This window comes from Abramis brama, assembly GCF_963993115.1.
Source record: "Abramis brama genome assembly, chromosome: 7".
NCBI lineage: Eukaryota > Metazoa > Chordata > Actinopteri > Cypriniformes > Leuciscidae > Abramis > Abramis brama.
Genome location: NC_139969.1, coordinates 33,002,614 through 33,025,836, shown reverse-complemented (window position 1 = coordinate 33,025,836; position 23,223 = coordinate 33,002,614). Strand labels below are relative to the sequence as shown.

Genomic DNA, 23,223 nt, shown 5'->3' with positions numbered 1-23,223 from the left:
GAGTCTGGTCTAAGCAAACAAATATACTATAAAAAATAACTTCATTTTTAGGCATATTAACACTGGATGGTGTGCACATGCATATTACGTGTTTAGTCTATTAGGTATGTGCGTTTGAATATATATGTGCGCAGGCGTGTAGTCCTTCCCTACAAACCAACCCTCAACAAACTACTTGTCTGGCCTTAGAATTTATAATCCAGAATTTGTATTGCTTCCACGTAGCCACGCAAACCGGAATTATCCCGACAACGTTTTATCTGTACAGAAGTAAAGGGAAGGGAAGGAGGCCTTCACAGAGGAGAGACTAGTTGACACTTCAGCACTGCGTTGTCGTCGCGTCCAGGCGCAGGTCCTTCATCAGATCTGGATACGACTTGAATCCGGCGGACTGCGGTAAACCTCGGGATAAACAGAGAGACTAATATTAGCGTAGACGCCATCCTTCTTATGATGTAACGAGTACATCAGGATTTATGGGAAGTGTTCCCGGTTCTGGCTGACCTAATCTATGCAGCCTAACATTGAATTATAGAAGTCTATAATGTGTTATGTGTATGCTAGGTCAAAGAGTTGTGTTTTTATTCTAGATTTAAACTGACAGACTGTGTCTGCTTCCCGGACAATGTTAGGAAGAATGTTCCAGAGCTTTGGTGCTAAATAGGAGAAGGATCTACCGCCAGCAGTCGATTTTGATATTCTAGGTATTATCAACTGGCCGGAATTTTGAGATCGCAATAGACGTGAAGGACTATAATGCGTTAAGGGCTCGCTCAAGTACTGCGGAGCTAAACCATTTAGTGCTTTGTAAGTAATCAGCAATATTTTAAAATTTATACAATGTTTGATAGGGAGCCAATGCAGTGTTGACAGACCAGGGCTAATATGGTCATACTTCCTGGTTCTAGTAAGAACTCGAGCTGCGTTTTGGATCAGCTGTAGTTTGTTTATTAAGCATGCAGTGCAACCACTCATAATATTAATTACAATAATCTAGCCTTGATGTCATGAACGCATGAACTAATTGTTCTGCATTTGTCAATCAGAGCATATGACTTAATTTAGATACATTTTTAAGATGGGAAAAAGACTAATGTTAACAAATACAACATTTGATTTTAATAATGTATTAGTACACTAGTACAAAAGTACACTAAATCAACCAAAAAGTGGCCTATAAAGTTCACCAATGTAACAGGTTTTGAACTCATCCATTGATAACATATAGCAGCTGACAATGATGCTTATTATAAGTTTAGCTATTTGACAGCTATAATAAGCAAAAGGAACTTGATATTCAAATCAGTTTATTTGTTGTAAAATGGTTTGCATGATCAAGACAATGTGCCGTGTTAACTTGTGTGTCATGCTCACAAGCTGATCATCTTCTCTGATTACTTTGTATGGTATATTTTAAGGTGGGGAAAATGATATGATTTAAAGTAAGATTAAGTCAAGTCAAGTCACTTTTAAATAGCACTTTATACAATACAGATTGTTTCAAAGCATCTTCACAGTAATGAACAGGAAAATAATGTGTTAATGTTGCAAAATTAATAAATTATGAGAAGTTCATTTTGGTAACACTTTAGAATAAGGTTCCTTCATTAATGAATAACTACACAGGAACAAATGAGTTACAGAAGTGTAAGATCTCCTCTGGCCGGGTGAACTAATATAAAGGCATTGATAAATCATGAGGTAGGACATAAGGAAAGATCAGGGATTCACATTCTCTCTCGTGGTGAACTCAGAAAAAATGAAAGAGCTACAAATATTCGTTCTCCATTGTGCATACTTGGCAGGGTCCTAAAAGGTTTATTATGAATGGAAAGCAGAGAATTATTCTACCGCCAGAGGCTTCTGGCGCCAGATCCTTTTCCTATTTAGCACCTAAACTCCGGAACAGTCTTCCTAACATTGTCCGGGAACCAGACACACTCTGTCAGTTTAAATCTACAAACACATCTCTTTAACCTGGCATACACATAGAACATTATACATTTCTATTATTCAAATCAGTTAAATGATTGCTAGGCTGCATAAATTAGGTCAACCGGAAGCGGGAACATTTCCTATAACACCTGATGTACTCGTTACATCATAAGAAGAATGGCATCTACGCTAACATTAGTCTCTCTGTTTATCCGGAGGTTATCTCTGTTTATCCGGAGGTCTGCCGGATCCGGGCTGTATCCAGATCAGATGGTGGACCTGCGCCTAGACACGACCACAACACATCCCTGAAGTGTCAGCAGAGATTGTGTCAACTAGACTCTCTCCTGTGAAGGCCTCATTGACACGACAGCCATCGGCACTGATCTTCAACAAACCCGTATCCATACCGGCGTGACTCTGATCTTCAACCAGATGGAACTGGATAATATTCTGATTGTTCCAAACCAATCTGACTTCTGACCTATAATGCTGCCCGAATCAAATCATACACTGTTCGTTCAGGAGAACTGAGTATTTCACAAGGGCTCACCCAAACTAGATAATAGAAGATTGGAAAAAATGTTGCCTGGTCTGATGGTTGGGTTAGAATTTCGCCTTCACCTTTATTTATATAGCGCTTTTTACAATACAGATTGTATCAAAGCAGCTTCACAGTGATAACATGAAAATAATACAACAAAGTTTGTTTCTAGAAGAAAATTCAATGAATGTTCTGATCCATCCTGCCTTGTATCAGTGGTTCAGACTGCTGGTGGTGTAATGATGTGGAGGATATTTTCTTGGCACACTTTGGGCCCCTTAGTACCAATTGATCATCGTTTAAATACCAGTCTACATGAGTATTGTTGCTGATCATGTCCATTATGACCAGTGTTTCCATCTTTTGATGGCTACATCCAGCAGGATAACATGCATGTCACAAAGCTGAAATAATCCCAAACTGGTTTCTTGAACATGATGAGTTCACTAAAGTCAAATGGCCTCCACAGTCTCCAGATCTCAATCCAATAGAGCAGCTGAAGGAACAGGAGATTTGAATCATGGATGTACAGCTGACAAATCTGCAGCAACTACATGCTTTCATGACAATATGGATCCAAATATCTGAGGAATGTGCCACTGAAAAACAGGAGAACTACTCGGGAAACAGGTGGGAAATATCCTGCCATGACAGGGAAGAGAGACTAACAGAGAGTTCAGATGAACAAGTGGGGAAAGCAATGTGGACATCTAGTGGCTAACAGTACGCAGTGAGACAGCAGATGTGATTGATAATAACAACCATTTTAATTTTGGCAATGTCATTTAAGACATATTGAATATAAAAAGAGTGTTTGGTAATGACTGGTTACTATGAAATGCAATTAGCTAGTTGGGCTTAATTATAATAATAAACATGTATTTGTATAGCACTTTTCATAGAATGCAACTCAAAGTGCTAAATAAAAATCTAATAATACAATCACACAATGTAAATATAAACATATTTGAAAACAACTATAAAGATTTAGCATGTAAAATAAAGTAAATTGGCAATATAGTTTGACCTCAATATCAATATAAAATAAAATAAATAAAACAACGAGAAACAATTAGAAGGTAAAATAGAACCTAAAACTGACTTACACACAGCTTTGTTATATTACAACACCATATTGTTATATTGATAAGCAACTTTAAAAAGATAAGTCTTAAAGGAATAGTTCACTTTAAAATGAAAATTCTGTCATCATATACTCACCCTCATGTTGTTTCAATCCTTTATGAATTTCTTTCTTCTGCTGAACAGAAAGGAAGATGTTTAGAAGAATATCAGTAACCAGACAGTTTCTGGGTCCCATTGACTTCCATAGTATATTTTTTTCCTACTATGGAAATCAATGGGACCCAGAAACTGTCTGGTTACTGACATTCTTCTAAACATCTTCCTTTCTGTTCAGCAGAATAAAGAAATTCATACAGGTTTGAAACAACATGAGGGTGAGTATATGATGACAGAATTTTCATTTTAAAGTGAACTATTCCTTTAAACCTCTTTTTAAAAATATGAATGCTCTTTTACTTCATCTGGTAGACAATTCCACATTTTTGGAGCATAAAAGCACCACATCGTTTATTCCTTACTGTATAATGTGCCAGAAGGCTAGCACTACAGGAACTTAAACTACGATTCGGGACATATCTCGACAGACAGTCTGGAATGTATAGAGGTGCCAGATTGTGCAGTGTTTTATAAACTAATAAAATAACCTTAAAATCAATTATTTGATGAACTGGTATCTAATGCAATTCCACAAATCACATTTTATATATAATTTCATAATGACATTATATTGTTTTTGGAAAATGGTTAAATGTACTGGCAGGGTTTTATATATTAAACTAAAATATGCTTTAATGTAATTTCTATTAAAACTTGTATGTCATGATTTTAAATATATTTTCTAATTACACGTAATGATGATGTTGCAAATTATTACATTTAAACATATATTCATTTCTGGTTTTACAGGAATTAGACAGGACTTAGATTAAACCAGGATTAGGCCTTAGTTTAATAAGGACATTTAGTAGCCTAGCTTCTATAAATGTGCCTTAGAAAAAAAACATTACTGGTGTGATCTTGAGACAAAACAATGCCACTGACATATTTTTAATAATGCCTGTGCAAGGAGTTCCTTTCAGTTAAAACAGCTCAAACATGCATTTTAGTCTAGGACTAGCCTTGTCTGTGAAACCGGGGGTAAATGTAATGTAAAATAACACACTATAGTTAAACTTTCTTAAAAGTCTGCTGTGCCTTTTTGCTCTGAGCCAAGAAGTAGCCTCAGATCATATTCAAATATGCCTACAGAGTAGTGTGTCCTACAGACCCCGTTCTTCCTCAGCGATTCTGATGTATACACACCCAAGGTTCGCCCTTTCAGCGCTTGGGCCTTCTTCATCAAATGTATTATCTACTAGTATGCGATTACAAATGCAGTTGATGAAGGCCCAAAAAAAGGAAGAGGTGCAAACTCTGACCAAAAGTTCTGCACAGAAAAGGTTCAAATCTTTTGTGAAATGTTCTTTCCCCGACAGCAAAGATCATTCTCACATCATCTGTGGGAAATGTGGGGAGAAGTTGCTCACACTTCAACGTACTTTACAGAAGTTCTAAATTTGTTTGAGTTTGCTGAGAAAAGATGCAACTGAATTTTAAAAATAATTGCTTTCTGCAATGGATATTCAAGGGCAGTGAACAAATTACCATGTTTTTGGAGTTTGCTATATATTACTACAGCATCATATGTAATATCAGAAACATGTGTTTAACTGGTTTGAAACGGAAATGAATCTAATTCATTAAATAGTAACTGTATTTGTGGTCAAAGTGCGGAGTACTAAATAGACAACATTTAAAAGAAGATAGAAGACTTCTGAAATTGTGTTAAAGGTAGCCTACTGAGTGCATCTTTAGAGATTTTTAAATAAACCACATTAGAATGAGCTATATGCATATGAATGAGCTCCAGTTTTATAAATGTACTGCTATATTTTGAAGACATATTTTGTAGATTTAAAAAAATAAAAAATAAAAATAAAAATTTTTACACTAAAGTAAAACATTTTAAAGCAGTGGTTCTCCCACACCATATGTTATACATGCAGCGTTTCATTCATGTCATATTAATACTGATAGACTCAGTATTAATATAACATGATAAATATGATTCAGCTAGAACCTTTTTGTGCTTATTATACTGACTTTTTTTCTTCTTAATTTTATGTTTATGTGAGAATGTGAATTGTAGAGACCCCACCCTTACGGAACAATTTAAGATCAATATATTATATGGTTTAAATATACTGAAAAAATATATGAAACTATATATTTTATTAATATATTGTGCTATGTATTACATTATATTGAATAATACATAAGGAATTGCCACTTTTCATATATTGAAAAATATATTTACAATAGGCTATATTTACACTGTAAAATGTCATTAGATGAGTGTACTTAGAAAACGTGGAAAAAGGAGGTTTTTCTATTTTTGCTAGTTGCTAATACAAAAACATAAGATTGTTGTACTTAGTACTTAGAACAGCTAAGGGGGTTTGCCTTATTAAGGGCTAAGGGCTTATTGCTTTATTTTAGTATTAAAACATAATGATTGAAAATGTACTTTAAAGTTTAATTGATCTATTTCAAAGGTTAATTTAAAGTTTTATTTAACATTTATTTAGTAATTGTTTGACTGCAAAGTGCACTTTTTAAAAGTATACTTAAGAGTATAAAAAAACAGTCATGAAAGTGTACTCTATAGTACATTCAAGTGACCTTTAATTTAATTGACTTCATATTCTGCAAGTACAGTTTTTAAGGTATACTTGAAAGATTTCATTACATAACAAGTACACATTCAAAACAATTAAGCGCACTTCTTTTTCACATTGGAAAGACTTTGTTTGTCACTAATACTTTTTTCAATGAAAATAACAGCTATATAATCCCACTGTCATAGGTACAAAAATATGTTATTAATAAAAAAGAATGCAAAACACCCTGTCATGGCCTTATTTATGGCTGACTGTGGCAGGTGTGAAAATAAGCATACTTTGAAATCCTATGAGGTCAAAACAGCCATATTTCCAATATTTTGGAACAGGGCCTATGACTGTAGTGAGAGTCATTTAAGATCTTTCTTCCTCCTGTTATTCCATTTCTGTCAAATTTGTTCAGTTTACACTACTGTGTTTTTAGTGTAAACAGAAGATTCAATTTCAAATAAATGCTGTTCTTTTGAACTTTCTATTCATCAAAGAATCCTGAAAAATGATTTTGTACACAACTGTTTTCAACATTGATAATAATAATGAATGTTTTTTGAGCATCATATCCGCATAATAGAATGATTCCTGGATCATGTGACTGAAGACTGGAGTAATGATGCTTTAAATCAAATAAACTTGATGAGCAGAAGAGACTTCTTTTAAAAATATTAAAAATCTTACCAATCCAAAACTTTTGAACGGCAGGCTGTTGTTGAATTATTTTGTTCATACAAATATTTACACGTTTGAAATTTTAAAGCAGGAAGAAAAGCAGCTGAATGTGAGGACGTTCTTTTTTGCTGAGTATATACTGTAAACACAAGCAGAAAATGGTCAAATGATTGATTAAAATGTATTTTTCCCAGATGGAGGAAATAAGAACCTGTTTTAAAAAAAGTGTTCTTTGACCCGTTTCCTAGTAACATCCATTTGCCATCATAGCGTCAAGAATTTATGACCCAGAAACTGTGGTAGGGAGGTCACTCTAGCAACAGATCAATGTGATGGGGGCTAATAAGTGGTTTATTGGGGGTCTTGCTTCAGTTGGATGCACTCTGTTTAGACAGCAGGAAAACACAAATTAACAAAGATGGAAAACAAGATGTACCTGTAATTGAAGTTACATCTGGCCCGAAGATACCAGCTGGGACCAGTTTAATTTGTTAATAATTTGTAAAACTTTTTAGTGCGTAACTAATTTTGACTAGGTATGGGAGGAGGCACCAGTATAAAATACAGTCCAGATAAGCAAGGAACACACTAAGGGAGCACAGTGCAACAAAGAGGCTCGAACCAAGGTTGAACAACCCACATCCTTCAAGACAGCAGAGATGGCCTGCTCCCAACTTCACCTCAGTGTCTCCCTGCTCTGTTTGGCCATGACAGCAGGCATCATATCAGGCGGTCGATCCCACATGGTCTTGAACTCTGGGCTTCAGGCATCTCATGGCACTTCAGCTGATGAAGAGGTAAGCTTTGAAGGCCACACTCAACACCTCAATGCATTTGAATAGAAGTAATACACCATCTTGGAAGCACATATCGTTGTTTTAAGGCATAATAAAGTATTGCAACCTGAAAAATAAAATAAAAAATGCTTTAATTCTTCAGATGCCAGAGAGATACTCCCTTCCAGAGCTCCAGTGGTTGCTCAGTAACCCAGACCTAGCAGCCATCCAGTCTGACAGCCCATCTCTGGGATTACTACAGAATGGACTGGACCTAATGAGGAGAGACAATGGAGAAAAAGAGCGAAAGCCAGGCTGCAAGAACTACTTCTGGAAATCCAGAACAGCATGCTAACCACAGGCAGGCCAACGGGTCCAAGCCTGAGGCCTCCGCCACTATCGACACGCTGCCGATCACATGCTCATTCTCTTTCCTGAATCCACACTCGTCGTATGACATTCACTGTCTTAGACAGGAGTGAGTCTGAGTAATTGTAGCCATTATCTGTGAAGAGTGTTCCTTAATCTCAGTATTATCTTGCTCTGAAGCATTGACTGCTTGCAATAAACTGAATACAGCATCAAAAAAAAAAAAAAAGAAAGCTGGCCTGTGATATTTTATTTGCTGCTGGGTTTATATATATTAGATATTACAGAGACAAACTAAGTTCTCAAACAATATATATACACACACACACACCACAAAGGACAAACCGCATCCAACAGGGGTATTTGTACATGCAAAAGGAAGCTGTCTGAAAGAGATGTCTGGGTATTGACCCAGATTGGATAACAAAAACAAAAATCACTGCAGAATTAAATGTGCACCCTGACACACCTTGAGCTCCAGAGTCAATATTCATGGTCGGGCTGCAAATGCCAAACCTTTGGTCCAATGGTGCCAGCAGTGGAAATCTTGTGTGTGTGAGCAGTGTCTACCTTCTCTTGTAATTCTCGAGAGAATTCCAGTGTGGAGAAGCCCCAGATCACCAAGAGTGTTACATGACCAAAGTGAATCACAGGGATGGATCAATGATGGTTTGGGTTGTAATATCATGGCATTCCCTTGGCCCACTACTTGTGATAGAAGGGTGCGTCAATGCCAGTAGGTTGTGCCATGTATTAAAATAAAACACACAGCGAGACAGAGTACTTTGATGAACACGAAAGTGAACATCTCCCATGGCAGTCATCAGATCTGAATATTATTGAGCCACTTTGAGGGTGGAGTGAGTCAGAAAACATTTTCCTCCACCAGCATCACGTAGTGACCTGGCCAATATTCTGCAAGGGGACTTTTTTTTTTTTTTTTTGTTACATTTGTTTATTTGCACAAATATAAAATATATACAATAAAAACAAGAAAGTACAACCCATATTAGAGGCTAACCCACCCCCCCAAAAAGGCTTATTTAAAGCCTCCACCTAAAAAAAAAAAAAAACTAATTATGAAATTAAAGAGCTAAATTAAAATAACAAATATATAAATGTATATGACTGCATCAAGTTAATTACAACATACAACAGGAAAGGCTCAAAATTCCTCTGGCCACTGTTAGGGACTGTCATTCCTTAGATGAACTGATTCTGTATTGGCCACAAAAGGAGGCCTGACACCATATCATTGTGGTCATGTGTTTTAGTTTCATTGTCTAACGTGTGTGTCTGTGTGTGTGTGTGTCTGTGCCCTACTGATGCTGATGACTGGAGACTGTTGGTTAAGTACAAAGCCCTTTGCATTTTATTTACAAGCAAGAGCTTCAATAAAAACGACAAATTTAAAACAATTTTAAACCAGTAAAATACAAAAGACAGAGAGGTAAAAGTTAGCATTTTTATGTTCTCCTCATCTTCTCATGAAGTTCTTCTCAAGAGCAGCAGGGGTCCTCTGAATGGAGTGAATGTTTCTTTTCACACGGTCCTCCAGAGACGACGTGGCAGCACTCTCTAGCTTCATGTCACTGTAAACAGATTACACACAGACAAATTAATTAGTGAGCAATACATTATAATCCAAATCATTTCTTAATGCTAAAAGTGCCCATTTGCATGTATGCTGGAGCAGAATTAAGATATTCCTGATTCCCACTTCTGTGCCAATTAACATAAACCATCAACTTTTCCATGGTGATCCAGAAGTAAAACCACTGGGTGCAACAGTGTTAAGAATTCTGTTTTCAGTAATAAAAATACTGACTGTATGAAGCCAGCATGACGGTCCTGTTTGGCACTGTCTCTGGCTTTCTCCTGGTCCTCTTGTCGCTTGTATCTCTGCACATTATTTTCCCTTTCAATTTCTCTTTCGCGGGCAAAATCCATCATTTCCCTTCTCTTCTTCTCCAACTCTTCAGCTGAGAGGCGTCTGAGAGAAGGGAAAAATGTAGTTGCATTTAATGTGGCAAACAAAACTGAAAGTCTTCTACAGCTAAAGAAACAAATGACATGTGATCATGCCAGAGGTTTAAAATAAGACTCATGTTCAGAATTACCGACACATAAACAAAACATTCATTCTTTATTAAATCTACTACATGATACAGCAACTCAAGGAAGTGTCATACTTGCTGTAATTGGTGTACTGTGGTCTTTGATGGCGGTCCCGGTGTCTCGGCGGGCTGGGGGCTTTGGGTTTAGGTCTTCGCTCTGACTCTCGAGAGGAAGGATTGTCCCGGTCTGCTTTGTGAGAAAACGGGGATCGACTCCTGTCTCTTGAATGATGATCTGTGTGGTTAGACGCTGACGAGTGATGGGATCTGTTTTCTGGTAACTGAAACAGGGAAGAAAGGAGTACATTTCAAAGTTGGCACGAAACGGAAGTTGAAAGTAAAACGGCTTCTCCAACAAGAAAACAAGCAGGACTCGATTTAGTCCATCGGGTTGATTGAATCAGTCAACCATTGTGGTTTGCTATTGGTGGGTTCCTCGCGCCAGTAAACTTGTCATCAGAGAAGATCGTTGCAAGAGGGAGGGGAAGTTATTTAAAGATTATAAGGCAGGGGTGGGCAAACTACGGCCCGCGGGCCACATACGGCCCGTTAGGCTGTTTAATCCGGCCCGTCGAGTATTTAAAAAATTGTCTTAAGATCGCGTTCATTTTGCCTTTTTCTTGCAATACTTTGCGTTATATATATATATATATTGCGTTGCATATATTTGACAATCGGAATATCAGATATTGTATGCCATAGCTAACAAATGTAAAAAAGGAAAAATGACATAAAAGCAGATCATCATTCATTAAGCGCTGTTGTGGCTGCGGGGTGTCACGTAACAAGCAGTGACGCGTCACCATGGAAACCAAACAGACCGCGACTTAAGCCATAGACTTGTTGCACGTTAATGTTTTTTCCTTTTTTGGAAACTCAGAGAAAAAAATGTGTGGTAACCGCTTGCACACCTGTTTAGTTTTTCCTTTGACTTGTCTGCTATTTAGTTTCTTTGCTCCTCTGGATTTGTGGATGTATCCTGACTGATTCCGTTTACCGACCTTTATCGCCCGGCTTTCGGCTATGCTCCCCTGTCTGCCATGTAACGTTACAGAACCCGGTTTTGTTCATTAAATGTTCTGATCTGCCTTTGCTTTTTATGTTTTATTTTATTATACTTAAAATAAATTTATATATTCGTTAATTTCGTTTTTTTCCCACAAATGCATGACTTTTGGAAGTGCAAATTGATTGCCATGTGCAGTTTTAATAAAGTTGAATTAACGTAACCTTCTGTCATTTTTACTCTTCTAAGTGTACACTTGTAGGTGTTTTGTTTCTAATTTACTGTTAGGCCCATTAAATAATAATAAGGATAAACAATATTTAAAAAGTATAGGCTATAATTATCTAACATCTGACTAATTAAAAATTAACCTCAAAACATAACATGCTAAATGGGCGATATCTAAGTTAGCATAAAAAATGTATTGTCAGAATGTCGTCTCTCACATTCGCGCAGTCAATTTCGCGCAGACGTTGCCACAACCTAAATGTGTTTGCTCAGCCCGATCTCATGAAAGTGCGAATACTACGAATTGTATTTGTAGTGCTTATGATACGCAGTTTTCGCGTGCATATGATGCGCACTTTATGGCATGTAATAGGCACGCACTCCGCACCCCAATCCTAACCAAGGGGTTTACAGTGCGTAGATATGCACGCAAAAAAAAACATTTTTGGCATATAAATGGCACGATAAATAAAATTTGTGGTATAGATACGCACTTTCATGAGATCGTGTTTCATAATCTGCTACTGGGCAGGTGTTGTGCCGAATTTCGACCCCCTGCCAAATTATTACCCCCCTCCTTGAAGTCAGTACCTGATTGCCTAATCCTAACCCCACCCCTAATCCTACCCCTCCCCCACAACTAATCCTAAACCTACCAATACTAGGGGGGTAATAATTTGGCAGGGGGTCGAAATTCGGCACAACACCGGCCCTCTGTCAAATTTTAAAACCCAGTGTGGCCCTTGAGCCAAAAAGTTTGCCCACCCCTGTTATAAGGACACATGAATTAATAAATAATAATAATCAAATAAAATATATAAATGATGTACATGGAACAGGGTTCCCACACCTTGGTTAAAGGGATGGTTCAGAGAAAAATCAACCTAGGGTCCTTTGCACCATGACCTTGAGCCCCCCCAAAAAAAGTTTTTCCCCAGAAAATAGCTGCAGGGGGGGTGTTTGGCTCGAGGTCATGGTGCAAAGGACCCTAGGTTGATTTTACTCCGAACCATCCCTTTAACTTCAAGGACCTTTCAAGGACTTTCCAGGTCAAATTCAAGGACTTAATGTAAGAACACATTTCAAGTAAGAGCAAGGTTACATCGTGTTACCTTGTAAGATACATTGTTACAGTTTTCATGTGTCATTTTTCAAAAGCATTTTTTTTTTTGTGGCCATATGACAGAGATCTGATTTTCTATTTGTCATATTTCTGTTTTGCATAAAACTGAAGAATATATCCTATACTGTATTCTAAAACTTTCTGATATTAACTTTTGCATGGATTTTATTGAAAAGAGCTTAGGCTCATGTAACCAGAAGTTTTAAGATATGAATATGCTTTTAAGTTTTTCTTGCCTCATGGATTTACATTATCTTAACAAGCAAAGCAATTCAACATTACATTAAATAAAATAAAATATTTGGCCAACAGATTATCACAAATGTGTTATGTTTATGTTTACACAATATACTAAGTTATTGAGTGAACATATTTGGGTTAATATGCATAGGCCACAAAGTGTTTCAAGGAAATATACCCTGTTGGAAAACTCATTTATAATAAATAATATTCCATAAAAAAAAGAAAAAAAAGAAAAGAAAAGAATGTTCAATTTTGATTGCAAAAATAAATATTTGATAAATATTACCAGATCAATGTTAAGCAATGGTGTAGGAACATCATAACTGAAACTCAAAGTATTAAGTCATGCAGATCTAATAGGTACTCTAAGTGTCTAAGTGTCAGCATGACCTATTATGGCAATGCAGAATGCCAATGAATTGAATTAAATATTAAAATTAAATAAAAGTTAATAATAAAAATACAAAAGAAATATGTCAGTGAGAAAGCCAGGAAGAAAATCACTTACTTGAAGCCCATAGCCTGATTTATGATGTCCATTAGAGGTTGTCACATGATCTGATCGTTCCTCTTTTGACCTGGTTGGCCAAACAGACACACATATTGTTAAAGAAATTATTTAAATTAAAGGTATTGTAGGTAGGAATTGTCTAAAAAACTTATTTTCCAAATTTGTTTAAACTTTATTTATATATCAATACATAATTAAAATGTAAGTACTCTGAAAAAGAACGTATAAAAAATCGAGTGTCTGTAGACCTCTCACGACTGTTTTAAAGACAGCTCATTATTTCCATTCACTCCACCCCCTCCCTTCTGGGCTCCTTCCAAAGCCACGCCCCCAAAACACATGAACGCGCGACTCCGACCGCTGAACTGGAAGACGCATTTATTTACCTGAGACGAGCGGAGAGGAAGGAGCACAGTGCATGTAGTGACATCATGTCAGAATCACATGTAATAAAAAAATCTAACTTTATCATTATGAATATAAACAAATAAGATGTATTTTAGTACTCACTATCAAGCTAGCATATTGATATTGGTAAAGTTTAAAATATATATTTTTTTGATTCGCTAACGAGCTAGTTATATCTATAAGGCAAAGCTAAAAACAGGTTGCATTGATACACGTTTTTCCATTACCATCAGTTACACTGTGATGAAGATGAATTTCGTGTAAGATTCATAACATATATGGTGTTCTGCATGTAAGAGTTTCCATGATGAAAGCATTGTTGACTCTGATGAGGACTACACTCCAGAGACAAGTACCGCATCGTCAGCTCGAGGACAGGTCCGGGGTCGAGGGCGAAGCAGAGGAGGTCGTGCAAGAGGCCGTGCAACTAGGGTCCGAGGATATTGACACGCGTTTTATTCAAAGACTTTTTGTTCATTACCTTTTCTAGTACTGTCTTCCTTTTTTGCCTTGTTTGCCTTCGCTAACTGCATATGCCGGTAATGTGAATTTTTGATTGCTCTTTCTCTGCCATTGTTTTGCTATTCCTAGGTTCCGTGCCTCTTGAATTCCTCAAATCAAACGGGTGCGCGCGCATATGGGCAGATCCTGTGTGGCAAAAGGGTGGTTGCTATGGTTGCGAGAGAGTGACAGTCGCAAAGTTTAAACAAATTTGGAAAAAAGTTTTTTATAAAATTCCTACCTACCCTACCTTTAAGTCACTGCCTCCCAAACAAAGAACAAAGAGGGATTCATGGCAGTAAATAAAACAATTTACAAGCAGATTAAAAATGTAATTTGTACCTATGCTTCCGGTCCTCCTCATCAGAGCTTGAACTCCTTTTTCTGTGCTTTTTCTCCTTCCTCCTCTCTTTCTCCTCTCTTTTCTCCTTTTTGTCCTTCTTCCGTTTCTTCTTTTTCTCTTTCTCAAGATTGTGACGCAACTATAGGGGTAGAAAACAAAAATGTCACAGACCAGCATTGTCATGGTTGAAACTCCATTCAAAATTCAACAAAAAATGGCTTTTAAATTCGAATTCATATATTGAATTTGACCTCAAGATAACAAAGACAACGCATTATTATTCAGTTAGGATTTTACTTTAAATAGAAAAGTTCACTGAGAGTTCACTTAAAAAAGTTTGAAAAGAAAAACATTATATTTAATAAATGAACTTTTATCTTGTGGACCAGAGTGAAATAACACTTAATTTCCCAGAATTCCATTAACTGATGAATTTCTTGGATTGTAATTGGGTAAATTCCTATTCTTGTCAATTAAATTCCAGTGCAACTTCTTGTGAGGTGTGACCAGTTAATGTCAAATTCCAAATAATTAATTAAAAGGGAGTTAACTCTTCAATTCTGACCACTAAATATCATGCAAAATATACTACTCACCATCTTTTGGATTTCTTTCATTTTAACAGGATTTGTAAGAACTCCTCTCTTCTTCTCCTCCTCCCGTTTGCTGAAAACAAACAGGGTATGTTTTATATACATAAAACTCATGTACTACTCACTCCCATTATAAAGCTGGGAAGACTCAGAGCCAGGACATTTTTTTTAAAAATATAACTCCGATTTTGTTTGGCTGAAAGAAGACAGTCATATACACCCAGGATAGCTTGAGGGTGAGTAAATCATGTGCTAATTTTAACTAAACCTTTAATAAAAAAAGAAAACATGAAGCAATTTTACTTTTTGGTTTTGCCCCTGCTGTTCCGCAAACATACCAAACCGTGACTCCAAAACCAAGGTACGCACCAAACCGACATTTTTGTGTATCATTACAAGCCTTCTAGGTAAAAATAAAAATACACCATTTACACCATTCCAGCTTACCGGATCTCAAAAAGAGGGTCTTCTCTGATCTTAGCAGCCATATCATTAGTAGAGGCAGAACCTGTGGGGTTAAATATGGAGCCAGGAAGAAGGCCCGTCTCAGCCGATGGCCCGCTCTCAGGCTCCTCGTACTGCTGGGTGATCTGCTTGTCAATGGGGCGACCCATGAGGTATTCATCCCGAGAGATCTGTCCCGATGGACCCTGGTACATCCAGTCCAGACGGTCATCTTTCTTCCTGCAATAGTGAGGAATTTGATATTACATTACAGGCTACAGAAACCAGAGTTTGTTGTTGTCATGTCAAATTATTGAATTGAATTTATTGAAAGGATAGCCCCTTGAGATGTAGCATCTCATTTTTGAGGTATAGATGTGTTATAATACATTTTTGTAATGAAATAGCATGGTGCTGGGGTTGACTGAATGTTACACACTTTACAGCGCCTGTCTCTTGCGCATATCTGGTCATCTCTTCTCGGGCTCGCTCATCTTTAAGCTCCTTTTGCAGTTCCTCGATCTTCTTCCTCTCAGCTTCATGTTTCTGCTCCGCTTTCCACACTCGCTCGATGTTCTTCAGAGTTTGCGGATGCCAACTCTTTTTCAAGTTCTGGTGAGATTCGCCGGAGATAAATAAAAGTAAGTCAGATTTAGGTAAACACAAAAAGATGTGGAGTGAATCTCTTTTATGAAAATGGAAAGACTTTTTTCAAATAGACTTCTTCGTTAAAATAACTTAGTTGGTGGTCATAAACAAGCCGAATTAAACTAACACCGAATTAAACTAAGCCACGCAGATTATCATTAGCAACTGGCTTCTCGTGATTTAGCATAATTGCGCTACTGACAAAACAAATTGTACTTACAAGGTCACCACCTCCCATGTTGTTGAGGCTGTACTGATATTATAATATGTTAGAATTGATTATTTTAAACCCACAATCCTAATGTCGATAGCATACATCTACACTTCCATTTTTGTTGTGGAACGAAGCTCGAACGTACTTCCGGTTCAACCATACATTTGCAAAATAAAAGTCCTCATGACATTTAGAGTGCGCTTTTGATCCAGCTCAGACAGCTCACATCTCCTGAAAACTTCAGGATCAGTAGCTGGATATACACTATAGATTCAGGACTAGTGCGGGGTCACAGCAGCCCTGCGATCAAAACCTTGAATCAATTTGCTTTTTGTAAAGGCCATCTGATTTTCAGATAGATAGATAGATAGATAGATAGATAGATAGATAGATAGATAGATAGATAGATAGATTATTAGACAGACAGACATACTAATAGATAGATAGATAGATAGATAGATAGATAGATAGACAGACAGACAGACAGACAGACAGACAGATTCTTAGACAGACATATATATATATATATATATATATATATATATATAGATAGATAGATAGATAGATAGATAGATAGATAGATAGATAGATAGATAGATTCTTAGACAGACAGACAGACAGACAGACAGACTAAAAGATAGATAGATAGATAGATAGATAGATAGATAGATAGATAGATAGATAGATAGATAGATAGATAGACGGATAGATGGATAGATAGATAGATAGATAGATAGATAGATAGATAGATAGATAGATAGATAGATAGATTATTAGACAGACAGACATACTAATAGATAGATAGATAGATAGACAGACAGACAGACAGATTCTTAGACAGACATATATATATATATATATATATATATATATATATATATATATATAGATAGATAGATAGATAGATAGACAGACAGACATACAGATAGACAGACAGACAGACAGACAGACAGACAGACATACAGATAGATAGATAGATAGATAGATAGATAGATAGATAGATAGATAGATAGATAGATAGATAGATAGATAGATAGATAGATAGATAGATAGATAGATAGATAGACAGATTCTTAGACAGACAGGCAGACTAATCGATAGATAGATAGATAGATAGATAGATAGATAGATAGATAGATAGATAGATAGATAGATAGATAGATAGATAGATAGATAGATAGATAGATAGATAGATAGATAGATAGATAGATAGATTTCGACTGTATTGGGAGTCACTGCCACATCAGCAAATGTTAAGTGTTCTATGTGCTTCACTAGTTACATCAAGTCATTTCACCTGTCCTCTTGTCATGTTGTAAACGTGTAGCCTACGCCACATTTTATGAACTTTCCCAGTCACTTTTTTTCCATTACCTACAGGCACATTAGATTATAACTGCTCGTTTATTTCAAATGAGTGAACAACAGTCTACCCAGGAATGAAGACATGATAGATATGGAAATATGACATGGTTGTTTGTGTGAGAGAGTGATGAGGTGGGAGAGTTGGAGCAGAAAAGTTAGAGGAAAGCTGCTACCTGTTCAGACCGACTAGATCAGACTAGTTTAAGGCATGCTTATTTATTTAGTCACTTGGACATCCATCCATCCATCCATCCATTAATTCATTTATTTATAAAAGTAGGCTAATATAAATAAATACATGATAAAAACTGATGCATTTTCATGAGCCTTTTTTTTTCCTTCTTTTTTTTTAAAGATATAGTCCACAAAACACATAGTTCACTCTTCAGGGCTTGTAGCAGATGGATTTGGGAAAGTCTTTATTACTCCCTTTCGGTAATGAGTTCAAATGACGTCAGAACAAAGGCATACAAGATGAGCCCAGTGTATTTAAAAGGGCTAATGCAAAACAAATAACCTCACTGCAACAGAGACATAATAGATTGTGCTCCACCATTACTCAAGAATGCTTCCCGTTGCCCTTGTTCTCCTCTTCTTCTCCCCCCTGCTGCTGCCATGCGGAGGTGCATCTGTCAAACCTGCGCGTGTGTTTTCCAACAGAGCCACGGAAACTTCAGCAGACACACAGGTAGGCTTTAGTTTAGACAGTGTTGAAACTGTTTCAGTGAGTCTTCTGTAAACTTAGCGCCCTCTCCAAGGTGCTGAAACTGTCAGTGTGAATTCAATGAAATCTATCTAAATCTAAACGGATATTTTGTGCACGTCCCATGAAAAGACAGGAGGAGAATGAAGCTGAAGACTTCACAGTGAAACAACCTAAACGCAAGGAAGGCTGCAGGTTTTTGTACTATAAAACGTGGACCGCTTGCTAAAATTAAAAGGTGTTTTTTCAGGTTGCACTTGTCCACTGCATGAGTGAGTGTTGTAACACAATTTCATTTTTATTTTTTATCTGCTACAAATTCTGCTACGGATTCCTAAACTGTGTAAATCAATGTCAAACAAAGTGTGGCTGTTACAGCTCTCGGGGAGTATAACAATATTAAACACATTTAATTTTTGTGCTTGAATTGTGCTAATAAAATGTACTTCTTTAAATAATACAATCATTGGAAAGCAATATAGCTCATGTGGGTGATTAGTAATCCAGTTGAAATGTATCTTTTGATGTGGTTTTTGTACAGAAATGGCCTATATTTAATCATGTCTGGAAACCTGAAAAATATGTGTTATTGGAGTCTATAAAAGTTAAACATTTAATGATCTCCACAAATCTCAAGCCTACGCTAATTATGAAACTATACTACCAGTATACCATAGTTATTCAAATGCATTTATGTAAAAAAAAAACATTTATGTTCCCATTCAATGGGTTGAAAAAAAAAAAGAAAAAAAAAGGCCTTATCCTGTGGAACAACATTAATATCACAGCCTTCATCATCAGTTGAAATGTTTGCTCAAAATGATTTGTATTTGTTCTCCAGTTTAGAGAAGTTTAGACTTTTTGCACACAAAATGATAGTCATGCAATAACGCTACATGGTTTAATAGATCAAAATTCTGTAAATAACATTTTGCCAGCATGATCTAGATAGATGTGCACAATTTGGTGAATGTATAACGAGAGGACCTTTGTGACATCCTTTACCGCCACTGTTTGAAATGGTCAACAAAAAGTGTTTTTAAGTAAAAATAAATAAAAATAAAACAAATATAGAAATATTTAATTGATAGGCTAAGTATAACCGTGCTATTATTTGCTGAGACCTATATCACGTGGAAAATGTTTACACTGCCCTGATATTTTGTGCAGTCTTTGTGGTTCCAGCCATTATATTTACATTTACAGGTCACTCATTCAGCTGCGCACAATTTCAAGAACATTTTATAGATTTCGCATCTGGAAGAGAGGCATAGGCCCTTTTTTTCACACGTTTTTTTTTTTCAGATTCATATCACATTTGAGAAATGATCGTAAATCAACTATATACGACGGTTTCATGCAACATTTTATAAATGAGGCCCCATGACACCATTTAACATTCATAATCAAAAATACACCTGATGTGACATTTTACTTTCTTACCTCAGACTTGTTTGTCCTGTATGTAAATCCACAACAATTCTACTGTGTGGTCATACATGATCACCCATGAAGCTCATTTCTAATTGGTGTTATACAGTAAGTCACCTCCCCGATTTCTCCTTTACAATATCACAGTTGTGATATATGATTGACAAAAGAAAGAGAATCTTTTACATAAAAATAACAAGGATGCACATGAAGTAAATGTTTTTTTTCTTCTTTCATTTTCAGCATTTACTGTTCCTCATGAACACTAATAATGTCAGGTTATTTTGACCAGATCCATTTTTAGACATTTAGAAATAGAACACCACACAGACGTTTGCAGAAAAAAAAAAAAAAAAAAAAAAAAAAAAAAAAAAAAACTTCTTGAAAGCACAAAGATTGTATTGTTCTAGCCTCTTCCATGTGGTAAACGTCCCAGACCTATGCGATCAATTGGGAGACCAAATCCTCCTGACTGGCCTCTTTTATTTGAACCTCTTATTCTGGCATGGTCAGTGGGATTTCTGTCAGATGTCGAAACATCCATGTTCGGTTTGGTCCTTGGTGGCTGCACTGGACTGCTTTCTCTAAGTTGAGCCTTGTCAATGGAGCCCGTGTCTCCTGGCCTGATAACTGTAAAAGTACTGCTCTCTCCAGACACTATCTGCTCTACAGAACCTTTTTGTCCAGGCCATTTTTGAGGAGTTTTGCTTTGCCTAGAGGAAGGAAATGAATTTAGAGAAGTTGTATAATCCCAAATGATATATTAAAAACTTTGATATGATTGCATATTTTACATTCTTAATTAACATCATTATTTCAGGTCACTCAATGCCAATATGCCTTGTCCAGCTGTAATAACTGTTGTATTCTGTTGTACTGTAGCTCAGGAAACAAGAACATGTTTCCATTGTTTCCAAGGAACTAGAGCCCTGTTTTACATTTGTAGATGAAATGTCCCCGGGTGATAATTAGATCACATTAAACTGATCCATTGTTTTATTCATAGACCAAAGCAGTTGTCTCTGCTGTCCAGTCTAGAATCCCCATAGTGATAACTCTATTCATGGAAGATGACTGAAGTTGCGAGGAAACACTTTCTCCACAACAGTAAGACCAGTCAGCGTGTGATCATAACTTGGCCTGATTGACCGGAAGTTTATCTTTTCTCCATGTTAATTTCAACACCTCCGTGTTCTACATGTATTTGCATACTCACTCTTGCAGAGGAAAGCATGAAATCCCTTTTGCATAGTACCTCTTTTTATCTTTCTTTGTTTTCATGAAACTCCTGGAAAGGGGGTCAATGGGTGTTCCGAAGCCCGGGATCTTCTTGTGAACTCCTTGAACTTTAGTTCCGTTCTCAAACTGACCTTGATCAGCAACATCAGTCTCTCTGGCCAAGAGTTTAGTTTGATTCTAAGGTCAAAACAAAAACCCAAAAGAATAAAATCGTCACTCTGATTAATTCCTACCAGAGACACATTTGAAAGGTTCATCAGGACTGGCAGAAACCATCATTCCCAGCTGGTCTCTTTTACCTTCTGTTGAAGACTTAAGCCACTGCAGTAAGACAAGGTGACCGTGAACACACCAGACAGAATCAGCCACATCCAAATCTGCATCTGAAAGATGTACACAGACCTGTGACCAGCATAACTGTGAGTAAACATAATCAGACTAATAGGAGATCTTTGATTAGGATTTGACTTTGGATTCACTGGAATGGTCCTGCCCGACTGTGGCACATGTTCACCACTGATGTCCCTTTAGAAAAGGTCAAAGAGATGGAAATAATGTAGCTATTTCTGACCACGGGGGCACCGTGTCCCCAAGGAAAGTCCCCTTGTGAGGACCAACTCTCATAGCAGGCAAGTAATCCCAGTCATCAATGCATTATTCATTGATCCTGGAAAAAGACAATGTGCTAATCACCTAAACTAAGTGCCCGACACAAAAAAATGTAATTGGAACAGTCTGTTAATTAAAAATAAATAAATGAAATGAGTTACAAAGTCTGTGATTAAGAATGAAAATATTGGGCAAAGAAATTATTACAATTCATTGAACTGCTAAAATTTGCTGCATGCAAAACAGAAAGAAGCAAAAGAGTATTTGTATCTGTATAACTAGACAGATATTTAAAACATCCTAAAACTCTATAATATATAATCATGTATCAGTTATTATGCATGGCAAAAAGACTTATGACTCTAAACTATACAGAAGATCAGCTATTAGTGTAAGCGGAGACCAAGCTTCAGACAAGACGACAAAAAACATTAAGATTAAGAAAAAATTCCAAAGTTAAAAGTTAAATCTAGTAAAATGCACCAAATAGGCGAGATCATATAAATCATGATGTGATGATGCCCATTTCCTCATCCTAAACCGATCCATCACAAATACATCCCTTCCACATTTCCTCACCTTTCTAAACAGCAGGATTCACTGAGAAGATGAAGTTTCAATATTGAGTCTTCTTTCCCCTCTTGCTTCGATCCCTTTAATAACTATTTTATAGATTCCCCTGGATCCCTGTCTCTCCAATCAGCATCCTCCATTTCCATGACATCATCATCACCCTTTACCAGAGTCCCATGTGTTTTCAAATATCTATAAAGGTGCTTGATAGAAATGTGTCAGTAACTCTAGCTGTCTTTTCACTCTTTTGCACATAACCGAGCCTTCAACCGCACGTCTGTCACCTTGTTCTTATAAACTAGGTGTTGAGCTGTTGGTTGTCAAGCTTCAGACTGTTAGTTAAGAGGGCGGCTGGGGCCCATTTCTTTTATTAGACTCAGTGACCAATGCCAGGGCCCATCTGACTAAGGCTGACCTTTTAATGCCCCCTTGTGTATTTATGTGTGTATGAGGGGAGGGGGAGGGAGAGGGGGGTTCAATAAAATCACACTTATGACATTTGCACTCTGATGCCCTTTAGTGCAGCAGAATTACATTGCGCTGAGTATGTGTTGTAAAAACTAGGGGAGTCTAAAGACAGTTGTGGCAGGCTCAGACTGTATGCATTTAAATGGATCAGCATTGACCTGCCAACACAGAAATAAGACCATGAATTGATATGTTTAGCTCGGATATGTATATCTCACAAATAACATGGATATTGCATTGCAAGAAGCGTCAGAGTTACTTTAGAAAAAAGGGTGTGGATGCGTTAAACATCCCAGGACAACTTCCCTTCACCAGCAGAGGGAGTGAGTGTTCCTCAGATCCTTGACTGGGAGAACAATA

The 23,223-nt window shown here is 36.8% G+C and overlaps 3 protein-coding genes across 4 annotated transcripts; 1 reads left to right on the top strand and 2 right to left on the bottom strand.

Annotated features, from left to right (window-relative positions):
• Positions 1 to 7,537: 7,537 nt before the first annotated feature.
• On the top strand, positions 7,538 to 8,221 carry sst2 (somatostatin 2). Its single transcript, XM_084119115.1, has 2 exons — positions 7,538 to 7,748; positions 7,891 to 8,221. Exons 1-2 carry the CDS (start codon positions 7,611 to 7,613, stop codon positions 8,080 to 8,082), a joined length of 330 nt encoding a protein of 109 aa, XP_083975241.1. The 5' UTR covers positions 7,538 to 7,610; the 3' UTR covers positions 8,083 to 8,221.
• A 110-nt stretch (positions 8,222 to 8,331) lies between these two features.
• On the bottom strand, positions 8,332 to 16,631 carry cwc25 (CWC25 spliceosome associated protein homolog). The gene is made up of 9 exons (XM_084119114.1): positions 16,482 to 16,631; positions 16,053 to 16,225; positions 15,617 to 15,853; positions 15,173 to 15,242; positions 14,576 to 14,715; positions 13,322 to 13,391; positions 10,289 to 10,494; positions 9,925 to 10,089; positions 8,332 to 9,688 (listed from the first exon to the last, which is right to left on the bottom strand). Exons 1-9 carry the CDS (start codon positions 16,497 to 16,499, stop codon positions 9,574 to 9,576), a joined length of 1,194 nt encoding a protein of 397 aa, XP_083975240.1. The 5' UTR covers positions 16,500 to 16,631; the 3' UTR covers positions 8,332 to 9,573.
• A 3,691-nt stretch (positions 16,632 to 20,322) lies between these two features.
• On the bottom strand, positions 20,323 to 22,539 carry LOC311087097 (uncharacterized protein). Of its 2 annotated transcripts, none has more exons than XM_084120341.1 (4): positions 22,402 to 22,539; positions 21,513 to 21,596; positions 21,230 to 21,390; positions 20,323 to 20,687 (listed from the first exon to the last, which is right to left on the bottom strand). In XM_084120341.1, exons 2-4 carry the CDS (start codon positions 21,594 to 21,596, stop codon positions 20,381 to 20,383), a joined length of 552 nt encoding a protein of 183 aa, XP_083976467.1. In that variant the 5' UTR covers positions 22,402 to 22,539; the 3' UTR covers positions 20,323 to 20,380. The 2 variants fall into 2 exon arrangements, with proteins under 2 accessions (XP_083976467.1, XP_083976466.1); XM_084120340.1 differs by having other exon boundaries at positions 21,513 to 21,738; positions 22,402 to 22,515.
• Positions 22,540 to 23,223: the final 684 nt, after the last annotated feature.

Bases quoted from the DNA above. Each gene is read 5' to 3' on its own strand.
- sst2 (XM_084119115.1), top strand. From the start codon at position 7,611: ATGGCCTGCTCCCAACTTCACCTCAGTGTCTCCCTGCTCTGTTTGGCC. The intron at 7,749-7,890 runs GTAAGCTTTGAA...TTAATTCTTCAG, and splicing joins GCACTTCAGCTGATGAAGAG to ATGCCAGAGAGATACTCCCT.
- cwc25 (XM_084119114.1), bottom strand. The intron at 15,854-16,052 runs GTGTGTAACATT...TCACTATTGCAG, and splicing joins CAAGAGACAGGCGCTGTAAA to GAAGAAAGATGACCGTCTGG. The intron at 10,090-10,288 runs GTATGACACTTC...CCCTTCTCTCAG, and splicing joins CAGTACACCAATTACAGCAA to ACGCCTCTCAGCTGAAGAGT.
- LOC311087097 (XM_084120340.1), bottom strand. From the start codon at position 21,644: ATGTTTACTCACAGTTATGCTGGTCACAGGTCTGTGTACATCTTTCAG. The intron at 21,391-21,512 runs GTAAAAGAGACC...TTTTGACCTTAG, and splicing joins GCTTAAGTCTTCAACAGAAG to AATCAAACTAAACTCTTGGC. The intron at 20,688-21,229 runs GTACTATGCAAA...TCCTTCCTCTAG, and splicing joins ACAAAGAAAGATAAAAAGAG to GCAAAGCAAAACTCCTCAAA.